General features: G+C 39.7%; 1 protein-coding gene across 1 annotated transcript in view; it reads left to right on the top strand.

Moving 5' to 3' along the window:
• Positions 1-26,790, top strand: part of MET (MET proto-oncogene, receptor tyrosine kinase) — a 118,653-nt gene that overhangs the window by 44,985 nt on the left and 46,878 nt on the right. Inside the window, exons 4-6 of the mRNA XM_011999831.1 lie at positions 7,918-8,109; positions 19,601-19,735; positions 20,502-20,675. Of these exons, the coding sequence (XP_011855221.1) occupies positions 7,918-8,109; positions 19,601-19,735; positions 20,502-20,675 (501 nt within the window). The remainder of the gene's footprint in view (positions 1-7,917; positions 8,110-19,600; positions 19,736-20,501; positions 20,676-26,790) is intronic.

Raw genomic sequence — 26,790 nt, 5'->3', positions numbered from 1 at the left:
ACTTTCTATTTCGAAATATGTATTTCCCAGAAAACCATTACTATATCTAGCTAGAATTTGTACAAAGAATGATTATGAATAAAGTATATATTCAAATGCTTCTGTTAATTTAGTCATGGTCAAAGAGGAGAGAAAGGTGATATAAAGGAACTGGCAAAGATTTTATAAGATAGTACATTTTTTGAAATTTTGTCTGCAAGACTGATTTAAATTATCTATAGATGAGCTAAATCTGTCCTATAGATCAATTAAATGAATCACTATTTTAAATATATCACATTCTTAATTACACTGAATTAAATATAATTGCATATTCACTGCATACATCATAATGTTAATTAGGGGAAACATTTTGAATCAAATATATTGAGATATATAGCACTTCAATTTTCTTCTTATAAAAAAAGCTGTATGACTGAGTCAGGTAAAAAAAAAATCCGGCAAATATTCATAGAAAGGTAAAGAAAGACTAGATTAATTGACATGTCACATCAAGGCTTACAAATTGTAGAGGAATTCCTATTCTTTAACTATATAACAGTATATAAGACTTTGGGTTAAGGAAGCAAGTTTGCAACAAGTTTAAAAAAACATAAAACAGGAGGCCAGGCGTGGTGGCTCACGCCTATAATCGCAGCACTTTGGGAGGCCGGGACAGGTGGATCACAAGGTTGGGAGTTCAAGACCAACCTGGCCAAGATGGTGAAACCCTGTCTCTACTAAAAATACAAAAAAGTTATCTGGGTGTGGTGGTGGACACCTGTAATCTCAGCTACTCAGGAGGCTGAGGCAGAGAATTGCTTGAACCCGGGAGGCAGAGGTTGCAGTGAGCTGAGATCACGCCACTGCACTCCAGCCTGGGCAACAGAGCAAGACTCCATCTCAAAATAAGTAAATAAATAAAAATTTAAAAATAAATAAATAAAAATAAAACACGTTGTTTACTGTTGTTTCTCAGAGACGTACAATTATTTTAGAAGTGAATAAGCCTTAAAATGCTCAATGCTTTTTAAAAATTTCCTATAAAATCCAGAATGTATCTAAATTTTTGGGCAACCTGTAGTGATTGGAGGACCGTGATTGTTTACTCATTTGGTCACCTAAACATCCCAAGCAATGATGTGTTCTGACAGCAGACTGATAACAGGTTTTTTTCACTCCTTGGAGTCAAAAAAAAAAAAAATCAGCAAGCGAAGCTTTTGGAAGCCACCCCATAGAGCTGGAAGAGCTCAACCCCTCCCTTTACAGGCAGAAAAGGTGCTAGATTGGAGGTGAAGACCCTGGAGCCAGATAGCCTAGGCTTAGTCCTAGCCCTGCATTGAAGGGAATGTGAACACTCAGTGCCTCCGTTTCCTTCTAGGCTTCTTGTCCTGAGATTTCATGAATTAATATTTGTAAAATGCTTAGAACTGTGTCTAACACACTGTAAACACTAGGAACAAATGCTAAGGTCATGCTACTCATCAATGCCTCTGTGGGTTAGAACCAGCCCTGGCCCATGGACATGCTCATTCTTCTTTTAGACCAGGTTCTTTGGCATCCCGACTCAGAAATACCATAGGAGCCTATACATAGGAAGTATGATGTAGTGTAAGGAATATAGGATTCAAAATCAACAACTAGGATTCAAACTCTGATATTTATTGACTCAACTCTCTGAATCTTAGTTTCTTCATCTGTAAAATTATGATGATCATAACAAACCCAAGTCACAGACTTGTTCAGAGGAGCAAATAAGATAATGTACTTTGAAAACCATAATCTACTCTGCAAATGTTCTGTAACATTATAATTGTGAGCTCAGCAAAGCCATGAGAATGTTTCAAAACTGCTTAGGACATCAAGAAGTTGGGGTGGGGAAAATTCTTAATAGGGTCTCTCCACATCCTCATTTTCCATTTATTCATTGTTTTAAAATTGATTTTTCTTATGATATAATTTTTATATATATGTACAGTCATGCATTGCTTACATTCTGAGAAATGCGTGAATAGGCAATTTTGTCATTGTGCGAACATCATAGAGTGTGCTTATACAACCCTAGGTGATATAGCCTACTACACACCTAGACTGTATGGTGTGACCTTTTGCTCCTAGGTCACAAACCTGTGCAGCATGTTACTCTGCTGAATACTGGAGGCAATTGTAACACAATGCTAAGTATTTGTGTATCTAAATATATCTAAAGATATAAGTATGTCTTTATAAATATACAAATATATCTTTAAATATACTAGTATATATTTATAGATATAAATGTATCAATATATCTATAGATGTACTAGTATACATATTTATAGACTAGAAAAGGCACATTACAAATATGATATTATTAGCAGGGTGTGGTAGCTCATGCCTGTAATCCCAGCACTTTGGGAGACTAAGGTGGGAGAATTACTTGAGCCCTGGAGTTTGAGGTCACAGTGAACTATGATCACATCACTGCGCTCCAGCGTGGGCGACAGAGGGAGACCCTGTCTCTCAAAAAAAACTTAAACAAAAAAATAGAGTCTTACGGGACCACCATAATATATTCAGTCTATCATTGATTGAAATGTCATTATGCAACACATAACTACATATATGCATATATATGCACACACGCTATATATACATACACAAGCATATACGTATGTGTTGTCTGTGAATATAATATAATACAAATACTCATATCTCTACCACCAGGCTCAAAAAGGAAATATTACCTGTGAAGTCCCCTGAATATGCCATCCTAGCAATATTCCTCCCCCTCCTGGAAAAGTGGGTAAATAACAATTGTAAGTCGTGTGTTTGTCTTTCCTTTGCCTGTAGTTGCGCTACACATGTGTGTGCCCAGAGAATATTCTTTATTGGATGCATGGGGTTACCTTCTTGTCTCAGAGATCTCAAGCTTTATAGTATCTTCCTGCAGCTTTATAGTGTCCACCTTATTCTTTGTCACTATTTCCCTTTCCCAGCCAATAAAGCACATGTACCTCTCCCATTCAAACGAACTCGTAAAGAGAGATTTTAGAAAAGAGCTGGTTTACCTCAGGTTCACCTGAGCAAGGAATGGGTGTCGGTGACTGTGGAAAGTGGAGCACCGCTGCCAAAGCAGTGCAAGGACCCAGTAAATGGGAGGGTCTTGACTCGGGATAGCCACTCTGACATTCATTGGAAGTCCTAGATGGTCGCCTTGCCTTACACCTTAATGGAGAAAAGGCTAAAAAGATACATCAAGGCAGATTTGAAAGCTATACTGAGGAGCTTGGACTTTTCCTGCAGGCTTTTGGGAAGCAACTGAAGCTTTGAAGAAGGGAATGACAGCCTGAGACTGCTTCAAGGCAGAAGAGATAGGAGACCAGAAGGCCAGTGAGGAAGCACCTAGGCTGGGCCAGGAGTGCAGGTGTGGCTGGAAGGGCTGCCCAGAAGCAGCACTGTGGACGGAGCTGAGCAGGACTTAGTGACTGGTTAGATCCAGAAAATGCCAGAGAAAGAGGAGGTGGTGATGACTGAAATTTCAGAGTTACCTAAATGCAAGCACGGTATGTTCATAACCAAAATAGGTAACAAGGAGAGCTAGGTTTGAGAGCCAAGCTGATTAGTACAGAATGCTAGTCGTTATCTCTGCTGTTATCCAGAAAATAAAGATTAATTTCAGCCTGAAAATCAGGGACTTAAATGAGATGATCTCGAAAGCCCTTTCCATTTTTGTAATTGTGCAATCCTCAGAACATTCCCCAGAATAGTAGGCAGAAGCAAAAGAAATTCAGGAGTTTGAACATCAGAGAGAGCTGTTTTCTGATACCTGCTCTAATGGGAACTAGGCACTGTGACTGAGCCCTCGGCTCTCTGAGTCTCCTCCTCCTTGAAACTAAGTGTAATAAAGCCTCACAGGGCTGCTGTGGGTCTTATTGTACATTAAAATGCCCACCTCAGTGCCTGGCACATTCTGGGTGCAGGAAAAAGTTTGATTTCCTCCCTCCCTTCCTTCCTTCCTTTCTTTTTCCTCCCTTTGTTACCATGGGAGAGAGTCAGGCTGGTTCCCTCCTGGTGCTGGTGTGAAATCTGCTTTTTAGACTCTTCTGCAGTTCCCCCAAGCAGCTATTGTCCCAAAGAACTGCTTTCTGCCAGCGATGCTCTGTTTTACCCTAAGACATGAGAATGCCTGGCTTTGAGGGAAGCACAGGTAGCAAGGAGACCCCTGGCAGCAAATGTGTAGTTGTTCTTCCAGCTAGGCCCCAGTCCCACCCTAAATGCCACATCCAGGCACTGTGTGTACAGTGCTGAGATGAAGCAACCCCATCTTTTCCACACAAATGAGCAGCAAACATATTTGCTGATTATCTTTGAGGAACATAGTGAATCAGACTGAGATTTACTCATATTTGCACAAGGCTTTACATCTGAGATACCGAAAGCTTAATCCAAGCCTTCCCTGTTAGCTGAAGTCCTACTGTTAGAGCTCAAAGGCGGAGTGCAGCTCTGTAAGCCTGTCCCTGATGCCTTGATACCAATCATTGAGTTTATCAGGATTCTCCATAGGAAGAGACAAGGAGCACCTCTCCTGCAGGGAATGCTGGAGTGTTACTTTTTCCTAGAAGCTAGTGCCTCAACACCTCTTCTGCAGATCTCAGCTATGGAGAAAATGAAAAAGAAAAAGGTTGGAGTCCCCTGGCTTATAAAATTTGAATGCCTCTTGAACCTATCGTGTTTATTTTTTAGCACTAAATAAGACAAGATCAAGAAGTTCTGCAGATCCTATTCCAACATTGTGCAATGTCTCTATATTTACAAATTTTATTTGGTGGGTAGGGCAATAGAGACATAATTTAATCCTATTAGTTGTTGAGGAGATACTATTTAGAGAGCCCACTAATTCCTGTCCTGAAGGAGAAGACTTGAAGTGTGCAATATAAATATTGCATTAACCCTAATACCGAGTTCTACATTTGTGTCATACGTGTGTGCAAACAGGTACACAGAGGCTAAAGTTCTGGTTGTATGGCTCTCCTTCCATTTACAAAAGATCAGTGAGTTCCTGCAAGCTTGCAGATTCTCTGAGGAGACCCTTAGTGGTCATCTCTTCTTCATTCTTCAGCTGGCCCCATTCAGCAAGACCAACCACAAAGCACACTGAATAGGCAAATGGGCTTTATCTCTGGTGACTTTGCAGATACACTAATTTTTCAGCAGCTGTCATTAAATGCCTACTGTGTGCTAGGCATAATACAGGGCCTTGGGACTAAAAGATGATAAGACAATTCTTGTGCTCTCGTTGATAGAAGGTGGCTAGTTTATGGTCAAAGACTCTCATTCATACCCACCAAATTGTTTTTATATCCCAGTGGATCCATTATATCTCTGGCAGTGCCACACACCAGGTCAAGTTTGAGGCTTTGAAGTTCCCAGGATGTCACCTAGACTTAGAGATGAAGAAACACTAACAAAAGAAGAAACAAGACAACCACAAAAATCTGACCCTGAAGAGCTACCACCTCTATAATGGAATAGTTCAAATGACCTTATATTTAAAATTGGTCTTTGCTCCTTTAAGGAGATTCCCTGAGCTCCGGCTATCTCTGCAAAATGGATGACTGATCACCAATAGAAACTTAATTATCAATTAATCGGTTGCTATCGAATTGCTGGTACATCTCAGTTATCTGCTACTCCTCAGAGTAATCCATAGTACTTTAGTGAAGAAATGCTTCCAATTAAACAGTGAAATAGCACTTACTAATATATCAAAGCAAATGTCTAGACCTAAAACATTTTTATTAATTACAAGAGTCAGTGGGTTTAGCATCTCTAAGATTCTGTTTGCTAATTTATTGCCACTGAAAGTGAAGAAACAGTTGTTGATATATAAAATAGAGCATTTTAGGTGGTTTTTAATCATAAAAAGTCAGTAGATGTAAAAACTCTGCATTGCATGTGGCAGACATTTGACCTTAAGGAATAAGGTCACTATACAGAAACTTTTGTTTGTTTGTTCTTAAACAGTGAAATGATTTGAAATATACTTTGATCATTTTGTGATTATTATCATATAGAACAATAATAGAGAATTTCTTACTTCCTAATGATTTTCCTGGACGTATAGTTACATACAAAGATGTAATGAAATTTACTCTCCTTTTCTTCCAAGGTATACATCATTTTCCTTAATACCTTCTCCTGTTCCCATCATCTACCCCAGATTTGCCCATTCCCAGCTATCTCCTCAGGACAGTCAAGAGCCAAATACTCCCATTTGTCCCTTATAAACTCTTTTAACTTCCCCAATTTCTGAAAAAAAAAAAAAAAAAAGCTTTAATAATATAGTTTTATATCTCTATACTCATCCCCCATCTACTTATAATTAATTAACTTGTTCATTCATTCAGTTAGGATTTACTAAACATCTACTATGCATGATATTTAATCAACTACTAGCAATACCATGGTGAACGAGTAGGGTCTCTGCTCGCAGAGAGCTGCTTGGGAGAGGTTTCACATTATCTTGTAAATCACACAAGCAAATGTTAAGTTGCAGCTTGTAACTATGTTACAGCTATGCTATGGTGCCCAGGTAGACGGTATTATGAGACGCTATACTAGAAGCATTTGACCTAGATAGTGGGGTCAGGGCAGGCCTCCTGAAGAAATGGTGATAAGCTAAGATCTGAAGGAGATGTAGGAGTTAATAAGGTGAATGGAAGTGGAAGGAGCATTTCAAGCAGGGAAATAGCATCTGCGGAGGCCCTTAATGGAAGAACACGTGACATATTTGGAGAGCTGAAAGAAGGCCTGCTCACTGGAGCACTAAGAACACAGATCTGGAGAAGTTGGGCAGGGGCCGGATGATGGGAAGGGAGCCATACAGGCCATGTTAAAAATGTTGTTCTTTGTCCTAAGAGCAATGGGGAAGCATGAATGGTTTAAATAGAGAGGGAGATGGTCAGATTTGTGTTTGAAAAAGAAAATCCTGCTGCAGTGTGAAGAACAGATCATCCTGGCAAGGGTAACAGTGGATGTGGTTTGTCTAGTTAGGAAGCCACTGTAGTAGTCCAGGAAGGAGTGGAGTGGCTAGGATGAAAATTGGGAGGAGGGGCACAATGGAGGTGACTGGATGGGTCTAGCAGGCATTTAAAAATGAAATTGTTGGGAATTGGTGATGGACTACATATGGGGACAGAGGGAGAGGGAGGAATTGGGGATGACACTTAGATTTCTGACTTGTGCACCTGGAGGAATGGTAGAGCCATTCACTGAGGTGTGTAGTATCCTAAGATCAGGCAAGGGGAAGATTGTGGTTTCTATAATGGGCGATGGGCGTGTTGTTGAATCTGAGGTCTCCGAGACATGTGAATGGAGATACTGAAGTGATGTTATCTACAAGTGCTGGGCTCTTTGTTTGTTTTGTTTTTATTGCATGGGAGGTCTTCCAGAAAATCTGCTAGACAAATTATAAAAGAAATATAACACTCATGCTGGGAACTGTTGTGATAGATTTATGTAAACTAGCTTGTTTAATAGTTACACAAGCTCTGTAAGGTAAGTACTATTTTTTTAGTTCTCTCTGCTTTGTATTCCAGTTGAAATTCGTCTCATCAGACTTGCCTGCTAGAAGCATTACCTTTGCGTCAAGGGCTCAGACATTTAAAAGTTTTGTTTCTTTTATAATAGCAGTAGCTAAGTTCCATCTTTAGGCATGCACGTCTTGAACCATGGTGTGAATTGTGATAGTAAGGTTTTAGAGTCTATAAATAATGTCTTGTGAAATTGGAGCCATTGGGTCACTGGAAATATTTATGCCTATCTGTGGCTGTTGGTCTATTTGCATGATTATCCTTGCCATTCTCCTCCAAGCTCTGAAAAGACACACTGAAAGGTTTCTATCCAGCTTGTTCACGTCTGGACTCACATTAACTCTATGACCATATTTTATTCCAGACACTTCTGAGAAATTCATCAGGCTGTGAAGCGCGCCGTGATGAATATCGAGCAGAGTTTACCACAGCTTTGCAGCGCGTTGACTTATTCATGGGTCAATTCAGCGAAGTCCTCTTAACATCTATATCCACCTTCGTGAAAGGAGACCTCACCATCGCTAATCTTGGGACATCAGAGGGTCGCTTCATGCAGGTAAGTGCTTTCTGAGAGTAGCTGTGCCTGTTCTATCTGGTATTATGCAATTAATTTGCTTTTGTTTTTGTAGTAAGGTATTTGCAAATACTGTAAAGTCCAAATCATAGTAGAAACTGGAACACAGACTGAAAGCCAAACAGTGAAGCCTGGTCCACTTTCTGTTAAATGTGTTGTCTCTTTTTGTTAAGTTCTTGAAGCTTTCAGTTTGAATCTGGTTGCTTTAATTTTCTCATCCGGAATGGTGTGGGGTGTTTTGTTTTGTTTTTTTTCCCCCATTCATAATTTCTGTCACATGATTGGAAAATAAAATGAAACAATTAAAGCACTTCTGGGCAATTTTTTTTTTATTTCAAGGGAAGCTACAGATCAAAGGAGAGCTATTGTGTGAACCACGCATCTCCATGAGAAGAAACATTCACATCATTGAGAAATATTGGCAGGAGTTAGGAAGGGACAACATTATCATCAAAATTCCATTGTAACTCAAGATCTCCTGATTCTGTAAAATGATAGGGTTGGACGCAAATAAGTTCAACTACAAAAAAAATCCAGATTTTATTAAGAAATGGTTTTAATGGATAGCAACAGTATTTCCATACAACAAAAGTTTCCATTTCAACTTACTGTGTTTCCTAGATACAAGAACCATAGCACTTTGCAGAAACTAAAATACTCTCTTGTTGGATTAGTTTTTACTGTTTTGCAGTTATTGGTGCTTTCAACATGAGTTGTTAGTAGATTCTTGATGAGGGAAGAATGACAATAGCATCTATGGAAATCTTGAACTTCTATGAATACTAGAAATATCTTTTAAAGGGAGATGCTCATTTCATAATTGTCTGATGTAATTAATACCCCCATCAGACAATAACCTCCAGTAAATCAACAGAGAATGATAAGCTTTTCCTATAACTTGCCTATCTATACATCCTATGTGTGTATTCTTCTACAAAACATTTTTTTAATTACCACTCTCTTTATAGCAGCCTGGATATTGATCATTGTCATATTTTAACACGTGTAAGCTATGTTTTTCTTGTACTAATGGCATGGTGGAATTTTTTCAAGGTCAAAAACCATGTAAATAGAACCTTCCTAGCCCCAAACTAATCAGACAGGTCCTGTTATCTAATTATTCAAATAGTAATCTCCCTTCTGTTGCTTCACAGTGAACTACACCTTTTCTCCCCCTCTTTCTTCTGTCCATTCCACTGTGCTTATTTACCCAACTCATCTATCTTGACCATTTAATTCTATCCTTAACTTCTCAAACCTGAAGGAGGGATGCCCCGGCCTCCCACAGAGACATGGGCTCTCATGTATTTGAAATATGGTCACATCTATTATGTGTAAAATGTGTAGTATTGTTCTGTGTTTATACATGTTTTTAATTTACATCAATGGCATTCTATAAAATTGCAAAACTGCAAAGACAGACTGGAGAAGCTGGCATCTATTGATTTCCTAATGTGTTCGTTATGTTGATTTGCCCCCTTTTATCTTTATTCCTGCTTTTTTTTTTTTTTTTTTTCAAAATCGTCCATTACCTCGCCAATCCGGTTTTGTATGAATAAGCTTTTTATGATTACTTTAGCTCTGATGTTTTTTTAACATCAAAAGTTCCCTGGCCTATTTCCACATTCTAAAGTTGTGATAAAATTCCTTATTTAAATATGTTGCTTTATTAACTGAGTGAATTCTGCTGCGTGACAGAGTCCGTCGCCCAAAGGATGTGTCACGCGTCAGTCTCATTATAGAAACGCTGTAGCAAATGTTTTATTCTTGTCTGCCAGCCTTTGTATAAAATAAACTATATTTTGCCCATTAACTATGCACCCAAAACGAAAGGCAAAAATAAATGCTTATTTTATAAAAAGTACTGGTATCACTGATTTTTTAAAAGTGGCTTTTAATTTATCAAATAAGTATCAAGAACTACCTAACTTTGCTTTACTAGACAAATGAATGAAGCAAAGGAAACAGTGACACAGAACCTACCTTTCAGAAATTAAATTTTAGTAGGAAAGATAAACATATTTACCTGATAATAATAGTACATATGAACAAAGGGCTATTCGAAACCACAGAGGATCTGTTTCTCTGACGCTTGCCTAACAAAATTTCATTCCATTATATTTTATAAAGAAACCTAAAGCATTTGAAGGATCAAACAATCAACATCACTGAAGTCCAGATATTTACAGTAAATAATAGTGGGGGAGGAGTCAGGAGTGGAGCACGGATATGGCGACCTCCCACTTTAATCTGTCAGAGCAGTGACTTCCTACAAAGTTCTGTAAATGTTTTGACTGCGCCACAGTGCTAAATCTATGGCTAGGTCTAAGTTTCCACAGCTCGTGTTTTAGTAAATACGATGAAGTTTCTGTTACAAAATAGAATGGACATTTTTTTTTCCCCAAAGACAGCTGCCCTGCACAAAAAGGAACAGAAAAATGATTTTACTTCCTTCCTACCCTGAAGCCTAATGGCAAAGTTGCTTTGCAAATTTTTTTCTCCCAAGAGTTTGCAGCTGTTTCTGTCTTTCCTATTGTGCTTATGTTCAGCTCTGGCTGGGAACACAAGCTACAGCCCCAGCTGTTGGGTGCAAAGTGAATCAGGTATTTCACAGTGGTTATTTGATTAGAAAGAATTATATTGTTTAGCTAACAATATTTTGTGTATGGCAAAGAAGACATTTTTGGCATGTTCCTAACGTTTAATGATATGTAACTTATCTTGTACAGGTGCAGCTATATCTGAAAATACTGATGCGTCCATATATTTAAGTCTCAATATCTGTAGAGCCATGTCAATGTAGATGAAGATTTAAAAACAATTTTTATTTGCATGATCACTCTCTTGGGATGCTTTGAAGTAAAATAGTAGGGTAAGCAATGTTTGAGATAGTGTAAGTGTACAATGAGAACGTGCCTTCTTACAAACTGGGGAAGGAGATGTAGAACAGAGCCAGACTTGGGAACATTAACACAGTGTACGCAGCTACGTGGGAGAGAGAAGAGGGATTCTCATGAAGATCACAGGACTAATCACAGGGATTGTCCACGTCTCCCTTCTGAGCGCCTCGTCTAATCTACGTCCAAAACAATGCTTCCTTGATTTTTTTTAACATCACTTGTATAAGGCCTTTAATCTCTAAATGCAAAGCATTGCTATTAAAATATTTGTGCATGACTGTCAGGCCAGGGAGAGTGAGTGGATCAGGGATGCAAGGGGGAGGTGGGGGGCCCTTTCAAGACTTGTTTCAAGTTCAGCTCCACAAATATTCACTGGGCAACTACTGTGTGCACTACACTGTGCTTGCTCCCAGTGGCCACCGCCTGGGCACTCTCACCGCTGCTACTGAGCTCCGTGGTTCCATCCTACCTCTTCCCACATGCCCCTTTCCCCTCTCTCAGTTAGTAAATGCTGTTACTGCCCACTCATCACTCCTGTTCTCTTCTGCCTCTTAACTGGACCAGTTGGATCTTAAGTAAGAAATCCAAGGAGATAGAGATCACCTAAAAAGATGTCCCATGTTCAAGATCATTACTTATGACCACTATTTAAAGGACTGTGTTAGTAATCAGTGAACCTAAAAATAATTACTCACTTCCAATAAGAAGAATTCATTTATCTATTGACCTCCTGTCTTCAGATTCCTTCAGTTCCCGTGCCCCCATCATGGCATGTCAGTGCTTTCTTTGAGAAGCCTGTAGTATGCATCACGTTTGGAATTACTGCCATTTTAGAGTATGTAGACGCAGATCCCAAATTCGTCAATGTTGTGAACATCTGACAGAGACACAACTGAAGGAAGCTTCAACTTGAACAATGATTCTCTTTAGGGATTTCTAACTTACCCATCTCTTTTATAAAATGATCAGATAAAAATATTATCTGCCTCTGCCTTTTTTTATGTGTACATCATTAACTTAGTTTTAACCCCAAGGAATGTTAGCTTTGGCTTTATTATTATTATTATTATTATTATTTTTCACAGAGTCTCGCTCTGTTGCCCAGGCTGGAGTACAGTGGTGCAATCTTGGCTCACTGCCAACCTCCACCTCCAGGATTCAAGCAATTCTTGTGCCTTGGCCTCCTGAGTAGCTAGGATTACAGGCATGCACCACCATGCCCAGCTAATTTTTGTACTTTCAGTAGAGACGGATTTTTCACCATGTTGGCCAGGGTGGTCCAGAAATCCTGGCCTCAAGTGATCTGCCCACCTTGGCCTCCCAAAGTGCTGGGATTAAAGCTATGAGTCACTGTGCCCAGAAGATTTGGTATATTTCTTTAGAGGAAAATACACTCAAGAGTTCTGAAACTTCTTTTGTGTAAGAAAGAACTTTTTAGAAATAATAATTTCAGTTATGTCCATAACTAAAAATCAAGTCCAGTTTATGTTTAGTCTCCCAAAATGAATTGACACACGCCTTGAAAGACATACCTTGGACATTGTTACATGCATAGAAATTTAAAATATCGTAAATATTTGAAATCAGAGGACAAGGCTAAGCTTCTGTTTTGGCTTTTGGTAGCAAGGAGTAACTGAGATTTCTTGCATTGGTGCTTTTGGAAAGAGCAGAGAGACATTTTAAGACATGAAATATATATGATGTATCAGTAGTTTCTTGAACTTTTATTACCTTTTAATTTCAGAAACAGGTATACCTTGTGTATAAATTGGCAAATTCTACAATCAACATTTTTGAAATACTGATTTGAAAGAATTGGTTATTTTAAAATTTAAACAAATTTCCTAACTTACTCGGTTTTTAGATATTCAAAATATTTTTTTACAAATGCTTCAATCTGGTATTGACTCATTTTGACTCATCTCAGAAAGTTGAAGCACACACATCAGTATTGTAACAGAGAGAAAATTGTTTTGCCTTTTGGATGTATCCGGCCTTTAAAATATCAAGTTGGTATAGAAGGACTTGTACCCATTTACCAAAAAGAACAAAGGAAAGAACAGAGTAAACTTCATTTAATTCACTGTTTGCTACCTGGCACTTTGTCTTACCACTTTCTGAGCTATCAGTACCAATCAGCAATTTCTATTTCTTATTTTTTATTTTTTTCTTTTTCAGAAAACTAGATATTTACCATAATTGAAACAGATAACTCTACTCTTCATATTCTGAGTTCTTTTTAAATAAACACCAGTTTCTATCACATACTGAAGAAAATAGGAAACCTGAAACAGGAAAGCAGAAAGAGGCATCAGAAATACCTTGAAAATGCAGATTAAACTCTTTTAGGTAAATCTAGATTCTGAAATATTTAAAAACCTCGTGGCTTCATTAAGGCTTAAATAAGCTTCTTATTTCAGTCTTTTTGTATATTAAGGCAATAGATATGCCTTGAGGACCAGAGTCTGTATTCTGTATTGGGAACTCCAGGGTAAATAGATGTACTCTCTGAATTCATAGGTCACATCCTGCTATAACCTGATCCATTTATGATTAGTGTCATCTTCACTCCATTTTTTCGTTGAGTTTCAATTTCCAATAGTTGGCCAGTCATGGTGGCTCATGCCTGTAATCCCAACACTTCGGGAGGCAGAGGCCGGAGGATTGCTTGAGGCCAGGAGTTCCAGACCAGCCTGGGCAACATAGTGAGACCCCATCTCTACAAGACATAAAAAACTTAGGCGTGTGCGGTGGTGCATGCCTGTAGTCCTAGCCATTTGAGAAGCTGAGGCAGGAGGATCGCCTGAGCCCAGGAATTCGAGATTACAGTAAGCTCTGATCATATCGCTACATTCCAGCCTGAATGACAGAGCAAGACCCTGTCACTTTAAAAAAAAAAAAAAAGAAAATCCAATAATTTGCAACATCTTTCATTAAGAATGAAGCTTCCCTTATTCCTCAACAGAAATCCTATATTGTTCTTAAGTTCTAAATTAGAATCAATCTAGATGATATCAAAACTCCCGTTCAGTTTTATTGGCCTTAAAATAGAAATGCATATTTTTTGTTTGTGTAAAAGGAAACTTCAATCTTCAAAAGATTGTGTGTAGGCTTCTTGGCCACATTTTAATCTATATTTCTGTAAGACTGAATCATTTCCAATCAGATTTACTGTGTTTTGGGGGGGAGTTTTTTTATTTGTTATAGGGATGGGGTTTCCCTATGTTGCTCAGGCTGGTCTTGAACTCCTGGGCTCAAGCAATCCTGCTGCCTCAGCCTCCCAAAGTGCTGGGATTACCAGTGTGAGCCACCACACCTGGCCCTACTATTATTTGATCCCAGGATAACTATGTGAAGAAAGGCTGTGTTGCATGTTTTCTAACATACTTTCCATCCAGTTCAGATGCATTGAAGGCCACTGAGAGTGTCACATGTGGAAGCCATACCAGTAGAGTTGGATGTTGGTGCCTCAATGAAAGTAGTACACTGCCAACAAGCATTCCAGTGGTTACTCAGATCTCTCCAAGAATATTAAAAGATATGAAATGTTCTTAGTCCAAAGCAACTCTGATTAAACCCTATGTCTTGTTCTACCCTCAACTGCCAGGGGTCTCTCCCTTTCCTTCAAGAGGTCCACTCTCACACACGCTGTTCCAGCCCCACCATGCGCCACCTCCAACACCTCTGCTCTGCACCCACCCATAGGATATGCCACCAACCTTTCACTGCCTCTGCCAAGCACAGGTGCCTAGGGAGTGCCTCGTCTCCTGCTCTGACTGCTTTTCCTAAGGAGAAGCCACTTTTGTTCCTTCCATCCTTCCCCTGCCTCCAGCCCCTCCAGGACCCTGCTTCACAGAAGACCAGTCTGACCATGAGGGACTGTTCTTCAGAACACTGACTGGTGTATCAAGCAGGGGATACCCAAGTATTTTCTCGGGCAGGAGGAATGGGAGGAAGGCTGTGAACCCTCTTACTTAATTTAAGAAAACATTTGGCAGAGAACTATAAACCAAAACCACAATGAAGTACCACTTCACACCCAGTAGAATGGCTAGAATCAAGAAAATAAAAAATAACAAGTGTAAGCGAGGATGTCAAGAAATTGGAGCCTTCATACACTGCTGGTGGAGATGTAAAATGGAGCAGCCACTATAGAAAATGGCTTGACACTGCCTTAAAGGGTCAAATAGAGTTGCCATAAGACCCAGCAATTCCACTTCTGGGTACCCAAGAGGTGTGAAAATATATGTTCACACAAAAAGTTACCAATATTCATAGCAGCATTACTCGCAATGGCCAAAAAGTGGAAAACCCAAAAGTCCATCAAGTGATGAATACATAAATAAAAGGTGGCATATCCGTATAATGAAATATTATTTTGGTGATAAAAAGGAGCATGAAGAACCTGGAAAACATTATATTAAGGCCAGGCACGGTGGCTCACACCTGTAATCCCAGCACTTTGGAAAGCTAAAGTGAGCAGATCACTTGAGGTCAGGAGTTCAAGACTAGCCTGGGCAACATGGGGATACCCCTTCTCTACTAAAAATACAAAAATTAGCTGGGCATGGTGGCCCACGCTTGTAATCCTAGCTACTCGGGAGGTTGAGGCAGGAGAATTGCTTAAACCCAGGAGGCGGAGGTTGTAGTGAACTGAGATCGCGCCACTGCACTCCAGCCTGCGCAACAGAATGAAACTCCGTCTCAAAAAAAAAAAAAATTAAAAAAAAAAAAAGAAAGAAAAAGAAAACTTTGTGTTAAGTGAAAGATGCCAGGCACAAAAAGACCACATATTATAGGATTCCATTTGTATGAAATATCTAGAATAGGAAAATCTATAGAGATAGGAGGTAGATTAGTGGTAGTCAAGGGTAAGAGGATATGGGGAGACTGGGAATGACGGCTAAGGGATGTGGGGCTTCTTTTTGAGATAATGAAAGCATTCTACAACCCTGTCTCAAAATATTAAAAAATTTAAAACTGTTCAATTGTCCACTTTAAAAACAATGGGGGAAGTACACAGAAACCTCATACAAACATCTTATGTTAAATTGTATTCATCAGTCTTAAAACTTAATTCTATTAATAAAATGGTTTAATTAAAGATAAAACTGTATATGGGAGGTAAGGAGATAGGGCCTTTACATATTTGTGGATATCTCACACAAATTTACTTTGTTCAGGTTTACAAATTTGGGGGCCTAGCCACAACAGTTTCATTTGTACATGTATTTCTTCCCCATGTGCTACCTACAAGAGGCTATGTGAGATCAAAACCACAACCATCCGGTAAATTCAGATTCTGCCCTGCCCCAAATGTGTTAGTCCTGTATTTTCAAGGCCATTATAAAGAAAAAATATTTTGTCACCTGAATACTAAAAATTAGTTGTTGAACAGTAGAAACTCAAAAGATAATTGTTGGTCTTCTATTTTGTGCTAATTCTTCTACGATTGCCAGGTTATTTATCATAAGAATTACACCTACATGCCCAATTTAGTTCTGTCCCTAGAAATATCTCCATGACAACCAAAAGGAACTCCTAATTTCTGGTACGCATTGCTTCAAGGGTATTTTGAGAGTTAAAGTGGTTAATCGATTATTTAGAATCCTAGCAATAAGAGAAAGAAAAGAATTAAGGGTAGAAAAACATTTACAGCCGTAGGTATCCCTGCAGAGAATGGGCTAATGATCAACTAAAAGGCATTTGCATCTGCGGTACAACCTCTGTGCAAAATTCCAAATGGCATTCTCATTTCCAAGTCACCTCACTTTTCCATGTGCCTTCCCGTCTTCTCATGTTCATCCCATTTTCTATAGCAAGCAACATTCATGATAACTCATGATCAAAAGTAGAGCTTGGTGAAGTATACTAGTAGCATTTTCTCTATGCCATCAAAAACTATTTAGACACAGAGACTTTCTCCTTAGGCACACTTAACTTGTGCAGCAAAAATTACTGAAACACGGAGTAACTGGCAAGGCAAATATATTGTGAAATTTGTTTTAGTACTTTTACTCACGAGTGGCTCTTGGGAGCTCACAGTTGAAGCTTTTTTTATGGTATTTACTCTGGTGCTCCAAGGGCTTAGCAGTTGAGTGTTTAAGAGGTCAAGCACATGGATCTGGCCTCAGATAAAGCTCTGTGGAAATCTGACTCTTGTACTTTCTAGCTGAAATTCTATGTTGTATTTTTCTTTAAAGAAAATAATAGTACCTACCTTATAGGATTATTGTGAGGAGTAAACAAAATCTCCTTTTAAAGCACTTAGCACAATATGTGACTCAGTTACCTGTTATGAAAGTACCATACATTTGGTGCTCTTCAGACAAAGCTCTTTAACAGAGGATACACATATCAATCAATCCAAGTCCAGAGATGCAAAGAGCTTCCGAAAAGAAAGAGAAAGGTTAATTCTTTCTGGGAAAGGACTATCTGGATGGGGTTCAGATATTTCATAAAGTCACAGATGATGACCTAGTAATTAAGAAGGGATTGCTTATTATAGATTCGGGAAATGGTATTAAAGAGAGCAAGAAGGTAGGAGAAAAAAAGAGCTCTAGGAGGTGATTGTTTTGTAGCTGGTCTAAGTAGAATGGAGGAAACCAGGAAGACAGACACAAAATGCAGATGTCCATTGCAAGGTTCATAGTAACGAATAATCTTCAGTGAAGTGCCAAGCACAGAATGAGATGGAAAACAAAGTCAGGGTATTAAGACAGACTGGTGTTCTGTGTTGCTTTTGACCTGTGTGTGAGAAAAGGAGTTTTCTTGCTTTTGTGTTTTTGTTTTTGTTTTGTGTTTTGTGTTTTGTTTTACCTTTGCAGTTTGAAGTGATTGGCAACAGCCAAAGAAATATGGGGGGTACTGGGAGGGAGGATAGGAAAAATGAGATGTGGTGAGCACCAGAAGGGAGTTAAGATTGCAAAATTGGGTAGCCAAAATCTGGATAATTTGAAATAGAAGCTTTGGAAGTCCGACATCTGATATTCTGCTTGTAACCAGCACCCAAAGGGAGGTGGGACTGGTAATTGAATTTCTGTTCACTTTGCCTGCAAAGGTCACCAATACCTATTGGGCCCTAAATTTAGGAAATAACAATAGTTTCCAACGTTTCCCATCCTGACCAAGTGACCCTTGATCCATCACTTAACTTCTGTGCAAATATAACCACCCTTTTTAATGGAGACGTTTGGAAAGCATTGAGTGTTTAGGGTAGAACAAACATTAGAGCACAAATGTCATGATGTTTAACTTTTACGGCTGTATGTACAGCTTGGTTAGTTTCTCTATCAACAATCTACTCCCTGAGAACAAATTAGGTACTTTGAGAATCTTCCCAAATTGCTTCAGGCTACTTGGCTCCTTTATGGTGCTGAAGAAAAGATTCACAATTGTTCCCCAGGACATTTATATGTTATATGTGTTTGTTAGAGTACAAAGCAGTTAATTATTCCTGTAATTTTCATTCCCATTATATGAATGAGAAAGCTGAGGTAGAGGTAGTGACTATGTGATCGTAATCGCACAGATGCCCATGTTTGTCCTGTGATTTCATACCTCCTGCGAGTAAATGCGCATTCAATGCAATGTAGAAGACTATTAGAGATGTTAGGCAATTTCACAATTGCCTAATTCATGTCTAGGGCTGTGCTGAGCCTCCTCCACCTTCATGTATATGCAACCCAGTGGCCTACTTAAGAGTGAAAGTTTCTCTGAGAACTCCAACACCTTCCTAAAAATCTAAGTGTTCATCTAAGATAATCATTCGGATTTTATCCCAATTGTTGTCAATCACACTCTCTGAACTTTATTATTACTGGGTTCTAGGAACAGGACAGATGGAAATTAGATAGCTGGGAAATATCCCAAATTTTAAATACCTGAGAGCAAAAATGACATCAATCATCAAACCTCATTTCCCAGGCATTGTTAAAACCATCAGACCTTATTTTAAAGCCAGACCAAGAAGCAGAGTTTTATAATCCAAGTAATAATATATCGTGGGACAGTGGTTTATAAAAAATACAGCACATCATTTCAAAGTAGCTGGGGGCCTGTTTTGACCTGAAAAGATCTATAAATATGGCTTAAGAGTAGCACAGCTGGAACTAGCTCCAGTATTCCAGTCTCCACGTCCACTACTCTTAACCATTACGTCAAGGGAAACTGCCTGGCGGGGAGGATTAAGAGGATAGATTTTAAAAATAATCCAGAATCTTTGTAGCATGTGTGGTGTCTTCTTTCTGGAGAGAGTTTTTGTTCCTCCATTTCCCAGTACAATTGCAGGGATTTGTCTGTATGTGTTGCCAATTGATTGAAAGATCTCCTTCCCTTGAAACCATTAAAAGACCATAGGCAAAGTCTATCTTGGGGGTTCAGATAATTTGGCTTCAAGACAAGAGATTAGAAGATGACATATTGATTTACAGTGAGAGGAACTGTTGGGTCTTCAGTTCAAACACCCACAAGCCCTGCTGCTAATCTGTTATTACCATTATCATCCACATTTTCCACTTATATTTAAACTGAGCTTGTTGGAATAAGGATGTTATAACTTTTTTGCTTTTTAGGTTGTGGTTTCTCGATCAGGACCATCAACCCCTCATGTGAATTTTCTCCTGGACTCTCACCCGGTGTCTCCAGAAGTGATTGTGGAGCATCCAATAAACCAGAATGGCTACACACTGGTTGTCACGGGGAAGAAGGTAAGCTGTTCTCACAGGGAATTTCCATAGATGTGGTTTTTCCCAAATGGATGTTTACAACCGGTGTCATTTGGCCCTTTATAATGTCTCTCTTCATCTTAAATTTACCCCTCCTCCATTAGGTTCTTTAGTGAGTATTCCAGAGATTTTCTGAAATCGAGTTAATTTGTTATTCAAGGAAGACTAGACCTAAGGGAGGTCTTTTTCAAAACTTCTCCTTTTGTCCTATATTTCTCAACAAGAAAAACAAACACACAGAATGAGAATTACAGTCTTAATGGCAGAACTCTAGTGCAGGCAGATAAATCCTGGAAATGTACATTGGAATCCAACTCCAATCAATAATCCCTTTTCTCCTAGAGAAGAATGTGCATCTTGATGCCGGAATGATATGCAACTTACTTAGAATGTTCCAGAGTTTCAGGAGTGTTTTCCCACCACTTAAATTATACTGTCTTGTTATTTTAAAATCATCTCAGACAGGGCACAATGTCCCTACTATGTAGAACCTCTAATGCTGCATGACAGTGCTATGCTCACTGGACAATAATGTTACTTTTTCACATACCTGCTAACAATAGAGGAAAGGAAGGAATCAGGTTTTTAAAATTGTAATCACTGTTATGACATGATTTGCACACATAGGTGCTAAGTCTAGTAAATTCTATCAAATGATATTTACATGTACCTTTTGTGTACTTGCTTTATAATTAATGAACAAACTAGATACCCCTCTGGAAGCTCTTTCCACCCCTTCTCTTCACAGATCACCAAGATCCCATTGAATGGCTTGGGCTGCAGACATTTCCAGTCCTGCAGTCAGTGCCTCTCTGCCCCACCCTTTGTGCAGTGTGGCTGGTGCCACGACAAATGTGTGCGATCGGAGGAATGTCCCAGTGGGACGTGGACTCAACAGATCTGTCTGCCTGCAATCTACAAGGTAGGAATCTCTAACAGCTGGCATACATGTTTTTTGTTTGTCTGTTTTTTGATACAAATCCCACTAAGGAGAAAAAATTAAAAACTCAATTTACTTATTTAGCTGTGAGTCATCCAAAGCACCATCTCCCTCATGGCTTTATCCCTGGGGTGGGGGGGGGCAGTGTTTGGGCATCCCCCCGAGTCCTGCACCTGAAGTACTTGCTTCACATTGTCTAGGTTCTCTCCCTGGGCAGCTGCTCACCTTTAGTGCCGTGTGAATAAAAGAGTGATGGCGAATAAGCAACAGTACTCCCCATTTTCTCACATGGGGCCTGTTCCCTCCTGACTCACCCACTCTCTGATTCCTCGCCACTTCCTTTATCTGTCAAGTGCCCAGACATGAGCCTCCATCACAGAAACAGATCTGCTCATGGCATATCCGGGAACCCTGAGGTGAACCCTGCAAACTGGTGATCCCTGCCATGTTGGGGCACACAGGACAGTTTTCTTCCTGTCTGGTGCATAGATGGTGGCCTAGTCTGTTCACAGATGAGACTAAAGATTATTTCCCAGGGTGATGTGGGAGGCAAATGGAGGTTCAACACCCACGGGTGGCTGTGAGTCTTCCTTCAGTGTTCCCAGAAAAAAAGCAAAGGCTCAACTGATGACTATACTAATGTCTATACTTTTGTAAGCCATGTCACTCTTTAATTCATTCCGAAAATATTTATTGAGTGCGTGCCATTTAGCTGGCTGCCCTCTTGTCCCTGGGGAGATATAGTCCAGAACAAGACAAGCACATCTCTTGCTGATAGAGAACTCAGTTTCTGGCAATGGACATCAGCCCTAACATCGCAGCCATGCTAACTCCGTTGCCTTAGTTGCTTAAGCATATATTTGGCACTGTGAAAATCTCCATGCCATTAAAAAAAATTTCTTGGTCCAAAACATCTTGCTTCAAAACACTTCCCTGGTGAGAACCCAGCATGTATTTTTCTCTGCCTGCTTGTGGAAAAGTTGGACTTTAGTAAATAGTTCTTAGGAAACATTCGAGTTAAAGGTCTCGGTCACCTGGTTCATGCCCAAGTAAACAAAATGTGCAAGTCCGAACAAGAACCACCCCCGAGTGCATGGCTGTTTTCATTTAGTCACAGTTTGGAGCAAGACTTGTAGTGGGTGACTGGGTTTGAAACCAAGTTATTTTCTGTTAGGTGTGACACGGTTATTAAGACTTAGCTTGATCGACCAGAGAACAAACTAAATACAGTAAGAAAACAAATGTAAATCTATACTGTAGTATTTATGCACTTTTTTGTTGTTCAGTATACTTTTGGAACCATGTGCAATTTTATACTTTTATAAACACACAACCTCAGCAATTTGAGACACTAGGAATCTGAACTCTGCTATTCCATGAAATAGATATGGAAAATATATGTGTGTGCCCATGCAATTAAATCACAAGAATTTCATTTCAAAAATAACCAAGCTGGTATTTTAAGTAAAGAAAATGGTTTGATAACCTGTACAAATGAAACCTTTCGTTTAACTAATGTGCTTCCTTTCACTAAGCATAAAAGCTATACTAAAATGCTTAAAAATAAAGTAAATATTTCAGAATTTTCTGGAACCAGAGAATCTCTTGCAATATTTAAATCTCCCTCCTCTCTCACCCTTCCTAACTCTAGCATTCTATAGTTGATGATTCTCAAAGGTTGCATGCTTCCATGCACAGGTCAGTGAGGCTTAAGCTGCAGTTGGGAAGGTAGGGCAGCTGAGTCCATAAATCCCTCTAGGTTCATAGTTGTTAGGAAGATTTCATGCTGCACTAGACCGTGACAGTTAGCCTTCTTCCTGCAAGAAATAAGACAGATTCGAGGTGGCTGTCAAGATGGCCAAGTAGGAACAGCTTTGGTCTGCAGCTCCCAGCAAGATCAATGCAGAAGGTGGGTGATTTCTGCATTTCCAACAGAGGTTCCCGGCTCATCTCATTGGGACTGGTTAGACAGTGGATGCAGCCCATGGAGGTTGAGCTGAAGCAGGGTGGGATGTTGCCTCACCTGGGAAGGGCAAGGGATCAGGGGACTCCCTCCCTTACCCAGGGGAAGCCTTGAGGGACGGTGCTGTGAGGAACGGCGCATTCCGGCCCAGATACTACACTTTTCCTATGGTTTTGGCAAACCACAGATCAGGAGATTCCCTCATGTGCCTACTCCACCAGGGCCCTGGGTTTCAAGCACAAAACTGGGCGGCCATTTGGGCAGACACCAAGCTAGCTGCAGGAGTTTTTTTTTTCATACCCCAGTGGCACCTGGAACGCCAGCAAGACAGAACCATTCACTCCCCTGGAAAGGGAGCTGAAGCCAGGGAGCCAAGTGGTCTAGCTCAGAGGATCCCACTCCCACAGAGCCCAGCAAGCTAAGATGCACTGGCTTGAATTTCTCACTGCCAGCACAGCAGTCTGAAGTTGACCTGGGAGCTTGGTGGGGGGAGGGGCATCTGCCATTACTGAGGCTTGAGTAGGCGATTTTCCCCTCACAGTGTAAAGGGTGCAGCTTCAGCAGACTTAAATGTTCCTGCCTGCCAACTCTGAAGACAGCAGCAAATCTCCCAGCACAGCACTCTAGCTCTGCTAAGGGACAGATTGCCTCCTCAAGTGGGTCCCTGACCCCTGTGCCTCCTGACTGGGAGACACCTCCCAGCAGGGGTCGACAGACACCTGACACAGGAGAGCTCTGGCTGGCATCTGGTGGGCACCCCTCTGGGATGAAGCTCTCAGAGGAAGGAATAGGCAGCAATCTTTGCTGTTCTACAGCCTCTGCTGGTGATACCCCAGCAAACAGGGTCTGGAGTGGACCTCCAGCAAACTCCAGAAAACCTGCAGTAGTGGGGGCTGACTGTCAGAAGAAAAACTAACAAACAGAAAGAAATAGCATCAACATAAACAAAAAGAACATCCACACAAAAACCTTATTCAAAGGTCACCAATATCAAAGATCAAAGGTAGATAAATCCGTGAAGATGAGGAAAAACCAGCGCAAAAAGGCCGAAAATTCCAAAAACCAGACCACCTCTTCTCCTCCAAAGGATCACAACTCCTTGCCAACGAGGAAACAAAATTGGGAGGAGAATGAGTTTGGCAAATTGACAGCAACAGGCTTCAGAAGGTGGGTAATAAACTCCTGCAAGCTAAAGGAGCATGTTCTAACCCAATACAAGGAAGCTAAGAACCTTGAAAAAAAAGTTAGAGGAATTGCTAACTAGAATAACCAGTTTAGAGAAGAACATAAATGACCTGATGGAGCTGAAAAACACAGCATGAGAACTTCATGAAGCATACACAAGTATCAATAGCCAAATAAATCAAGTAAAAGAAAGGATATCAGAGATTGAATATCAACTTAATGAAATAAAGTGTGAAGACAAGATTAGAGAAAAAAAGAATGAAAAGGAATGAACAAAACCTCCAAGAAATATGGGACTATGTGAAAAGACCAAACCTACATTTGATTGGTGTACCTCAAAGTAAAGGGGAGAATGGAACCAACTTGGAAAATACTCTTCAGAATACCATCCAGGAGAACTTCCCCAACCTAGCAAGACAGGCCAACATTCAAATTCAGGAAATACAGAGAACATCACAAAGATACTCCTTGAGAAGAGCAACCCCAAGACACATAATCGTCAGATTCACCAAGGTTGAAATGATGGTAAAAATGTTAAGGGCAGCCAGAGATAAAGTCAGGTTACTCACAAAGAGAAGCCCATCAGACTAACATTGGATCTCTCTGCAGAAACCCTACAAGCCAGAAGAGAGTGGGGGCCAATATTCAGCATAAGAAAATAATTTCCTACCCAGAATTTCATATCCAACCAAACTAAACTTCGAAAATGAAGGAGAAATAAAATCCTTTACAGACAAGCAAATGCTGAGAGATTTTGTCACCATCAGGCCTGCCTTACAAAAGCTCCTGAAGGAAGCACTAAATATGAAAAGGAAAAACTGGTACCCGCCACTGCAGAAACATACCAAATTGTATAGACCATTGACACTATGAAGAAACTGCATCAGCTAATGGGCAAAATAACCAGCTAGGATCAAATTCACACATAACACTATTAACCTTAAATGTAAACAGGCTAAATGCCCCAATTAAAAGACACAGACTGGCAAATTGTATAGTCAAGACCCATTGGTGTGCTATATTCAAGAGACCCATCTCACGTGCAAAGGCACACATAGGCTCAAAATAAAGGGATGGAGGAAGAGTTGCCAAGTAAATGGAAAGCAAAAAAGCAGGGATTGCAATCCTAGTCTCTGAAAAAACAGACTTTAAACCAACAAAGATCAAAAAAGACAAAGAAGGTCATTACATAATGGTAAAGGAATCAACACAACCAGAAGAGCTAACTCCCCTAAATGCATATGCACCCAATACAGGAGCACCCAGATTCATAAAGCAAGTCCTCAAAGACTTAGATTCCCACACAATAACAGTGGGAGACTTTAACCCCCCACTGTCAATATTAGACACATCAATGAGACAGAAAATTAACAAGGGTATTCAGGACTTGAACTCAGCTCTGGACCAAGCGGACCTAATAGACATCTACAGAACTCTCCATTCCAAATCAAAAGAATATACATTCTTCTCAGCACCACATTGCACTTATTCTAAAATTGACCACATAATCGGAAGTAAAACACTCCTCAGCAAATGCAAACAAACTGTCTCTCACACCACACTACAATCAAATTAGGACTCAAGATTAAGAAATTCACTCAAAATCACACAACTACATGGAAACTGAACAACCTGCTCCTGAATGACTACTGGGTAAATAACTGGTACATTCGTTATTTTTCAAGGTAAATAACAAAATTAAGGCAGAAATAAATAAATTCTTTGAAACCAATGAGAACAAAGACAAAGATACAACATATCAGAATCTCTGGGACACAGCTAAAACACTATTTCGAGGGAAATTTGTAGCACTAAATGCCCACAGGAGAAAGTGGGAAAGATCTAAAATCAACACCCTAACATCACAATTAAAAGAACTAGAGAAGCAAGACCAAACAAATTCAAAAGCTAGCAGAAGACAAGAAATAACTAAGATCAGAGCAGAACTGAAGGACTTAAAGACATGAAAAACCCCAGGAGCTGGTTTTCTGAAAAGCTCAACAAAATTGATAGACTGCTAGCCAGAATCATCAAGAAGAAAAGAGAGAAGAATCAAATAAACACAATACAAAATGATAAAGGGGTTATCACCACTGATCCCACAGAAATACAAACTACCATCAGAGAATACTATAAACATCTCCATGCCAATAACTAGAAAATCTAGAAGAGATGGATAAATTCCTGGACACATACAACCTCCCAAGACTAAACTAGGAAGAAGTCAACTCCCTGAATAGACTAATAACAAGTTCTGAAATTGAGGCAGTAATTAATAACCTACCAACGAAAAAAAGCCCAGGACCAGATGGATTCACAGCCAAATTCTACCAGAGGTACAAAGAGGAGCTGGTACCATTCCTTCTGAAACTATTCTAAACAATAGAAAAAAAAAGGACTCCTCCCTAACTCATTTTATGAGGCCAGCATCATCCTAATACCAAAACCAGGCAGAGACACAGCACAAAAAAAGAAAATTTCGGACTAATATCCCTGATGAACATCGATGAGAACATCCTTAATAAAATACTGGCAAACCAAATCCAGCAGCACACCAAAAAGCTTATGTACCACAATCAAGTCAGCTTCATCCCTGGGATGCAAGGTTGGTTCAACATAGGCAAATCAATAAACATAATCCATCACATAAACAGAACCAATGACAAAAACCACATGATTATCTCAACAGATGCAGAAAAAGCCTTTGATAAAATTCAACACCCCAATATCTCAATAAACTAGATATTGATGGAACGTATCTCAAAATAATAAGAGCTATTTATGACAAACCCACAGCCAATATCATACTGAATTGGCAAAAGCTGGAAGCATTACATTTGAAAACTGGCACAAGACAAGGATACCCTCTCTCACCCCTCCTATTCAACATAACATTGGAAGTTCTGGCCAGGGCAATCAGGCAGGGGAAATAAATGAAGGGTATTCAGA

This window comes from Mandrillus leucophaeus, unplaced genomic scaffold, assembly GCF_000951045.1.
Source record: "Mandrillus leucophaeus isolate KB7577 unplaced genomic scaffold, Mleu.le_1.0 Scaffold603, whole genome shotgun sequence".
NCBI lineage: Eukaryota > Metazoa > Chordata > Mammalia > Primates > Cercopithecidae > Mandrillus > Mandrillus leucophaeus.
Note: the sequence above shows the minus strand (reverse complement) of the source record. Positions and strands in the feature narration are given on the sequence as shown.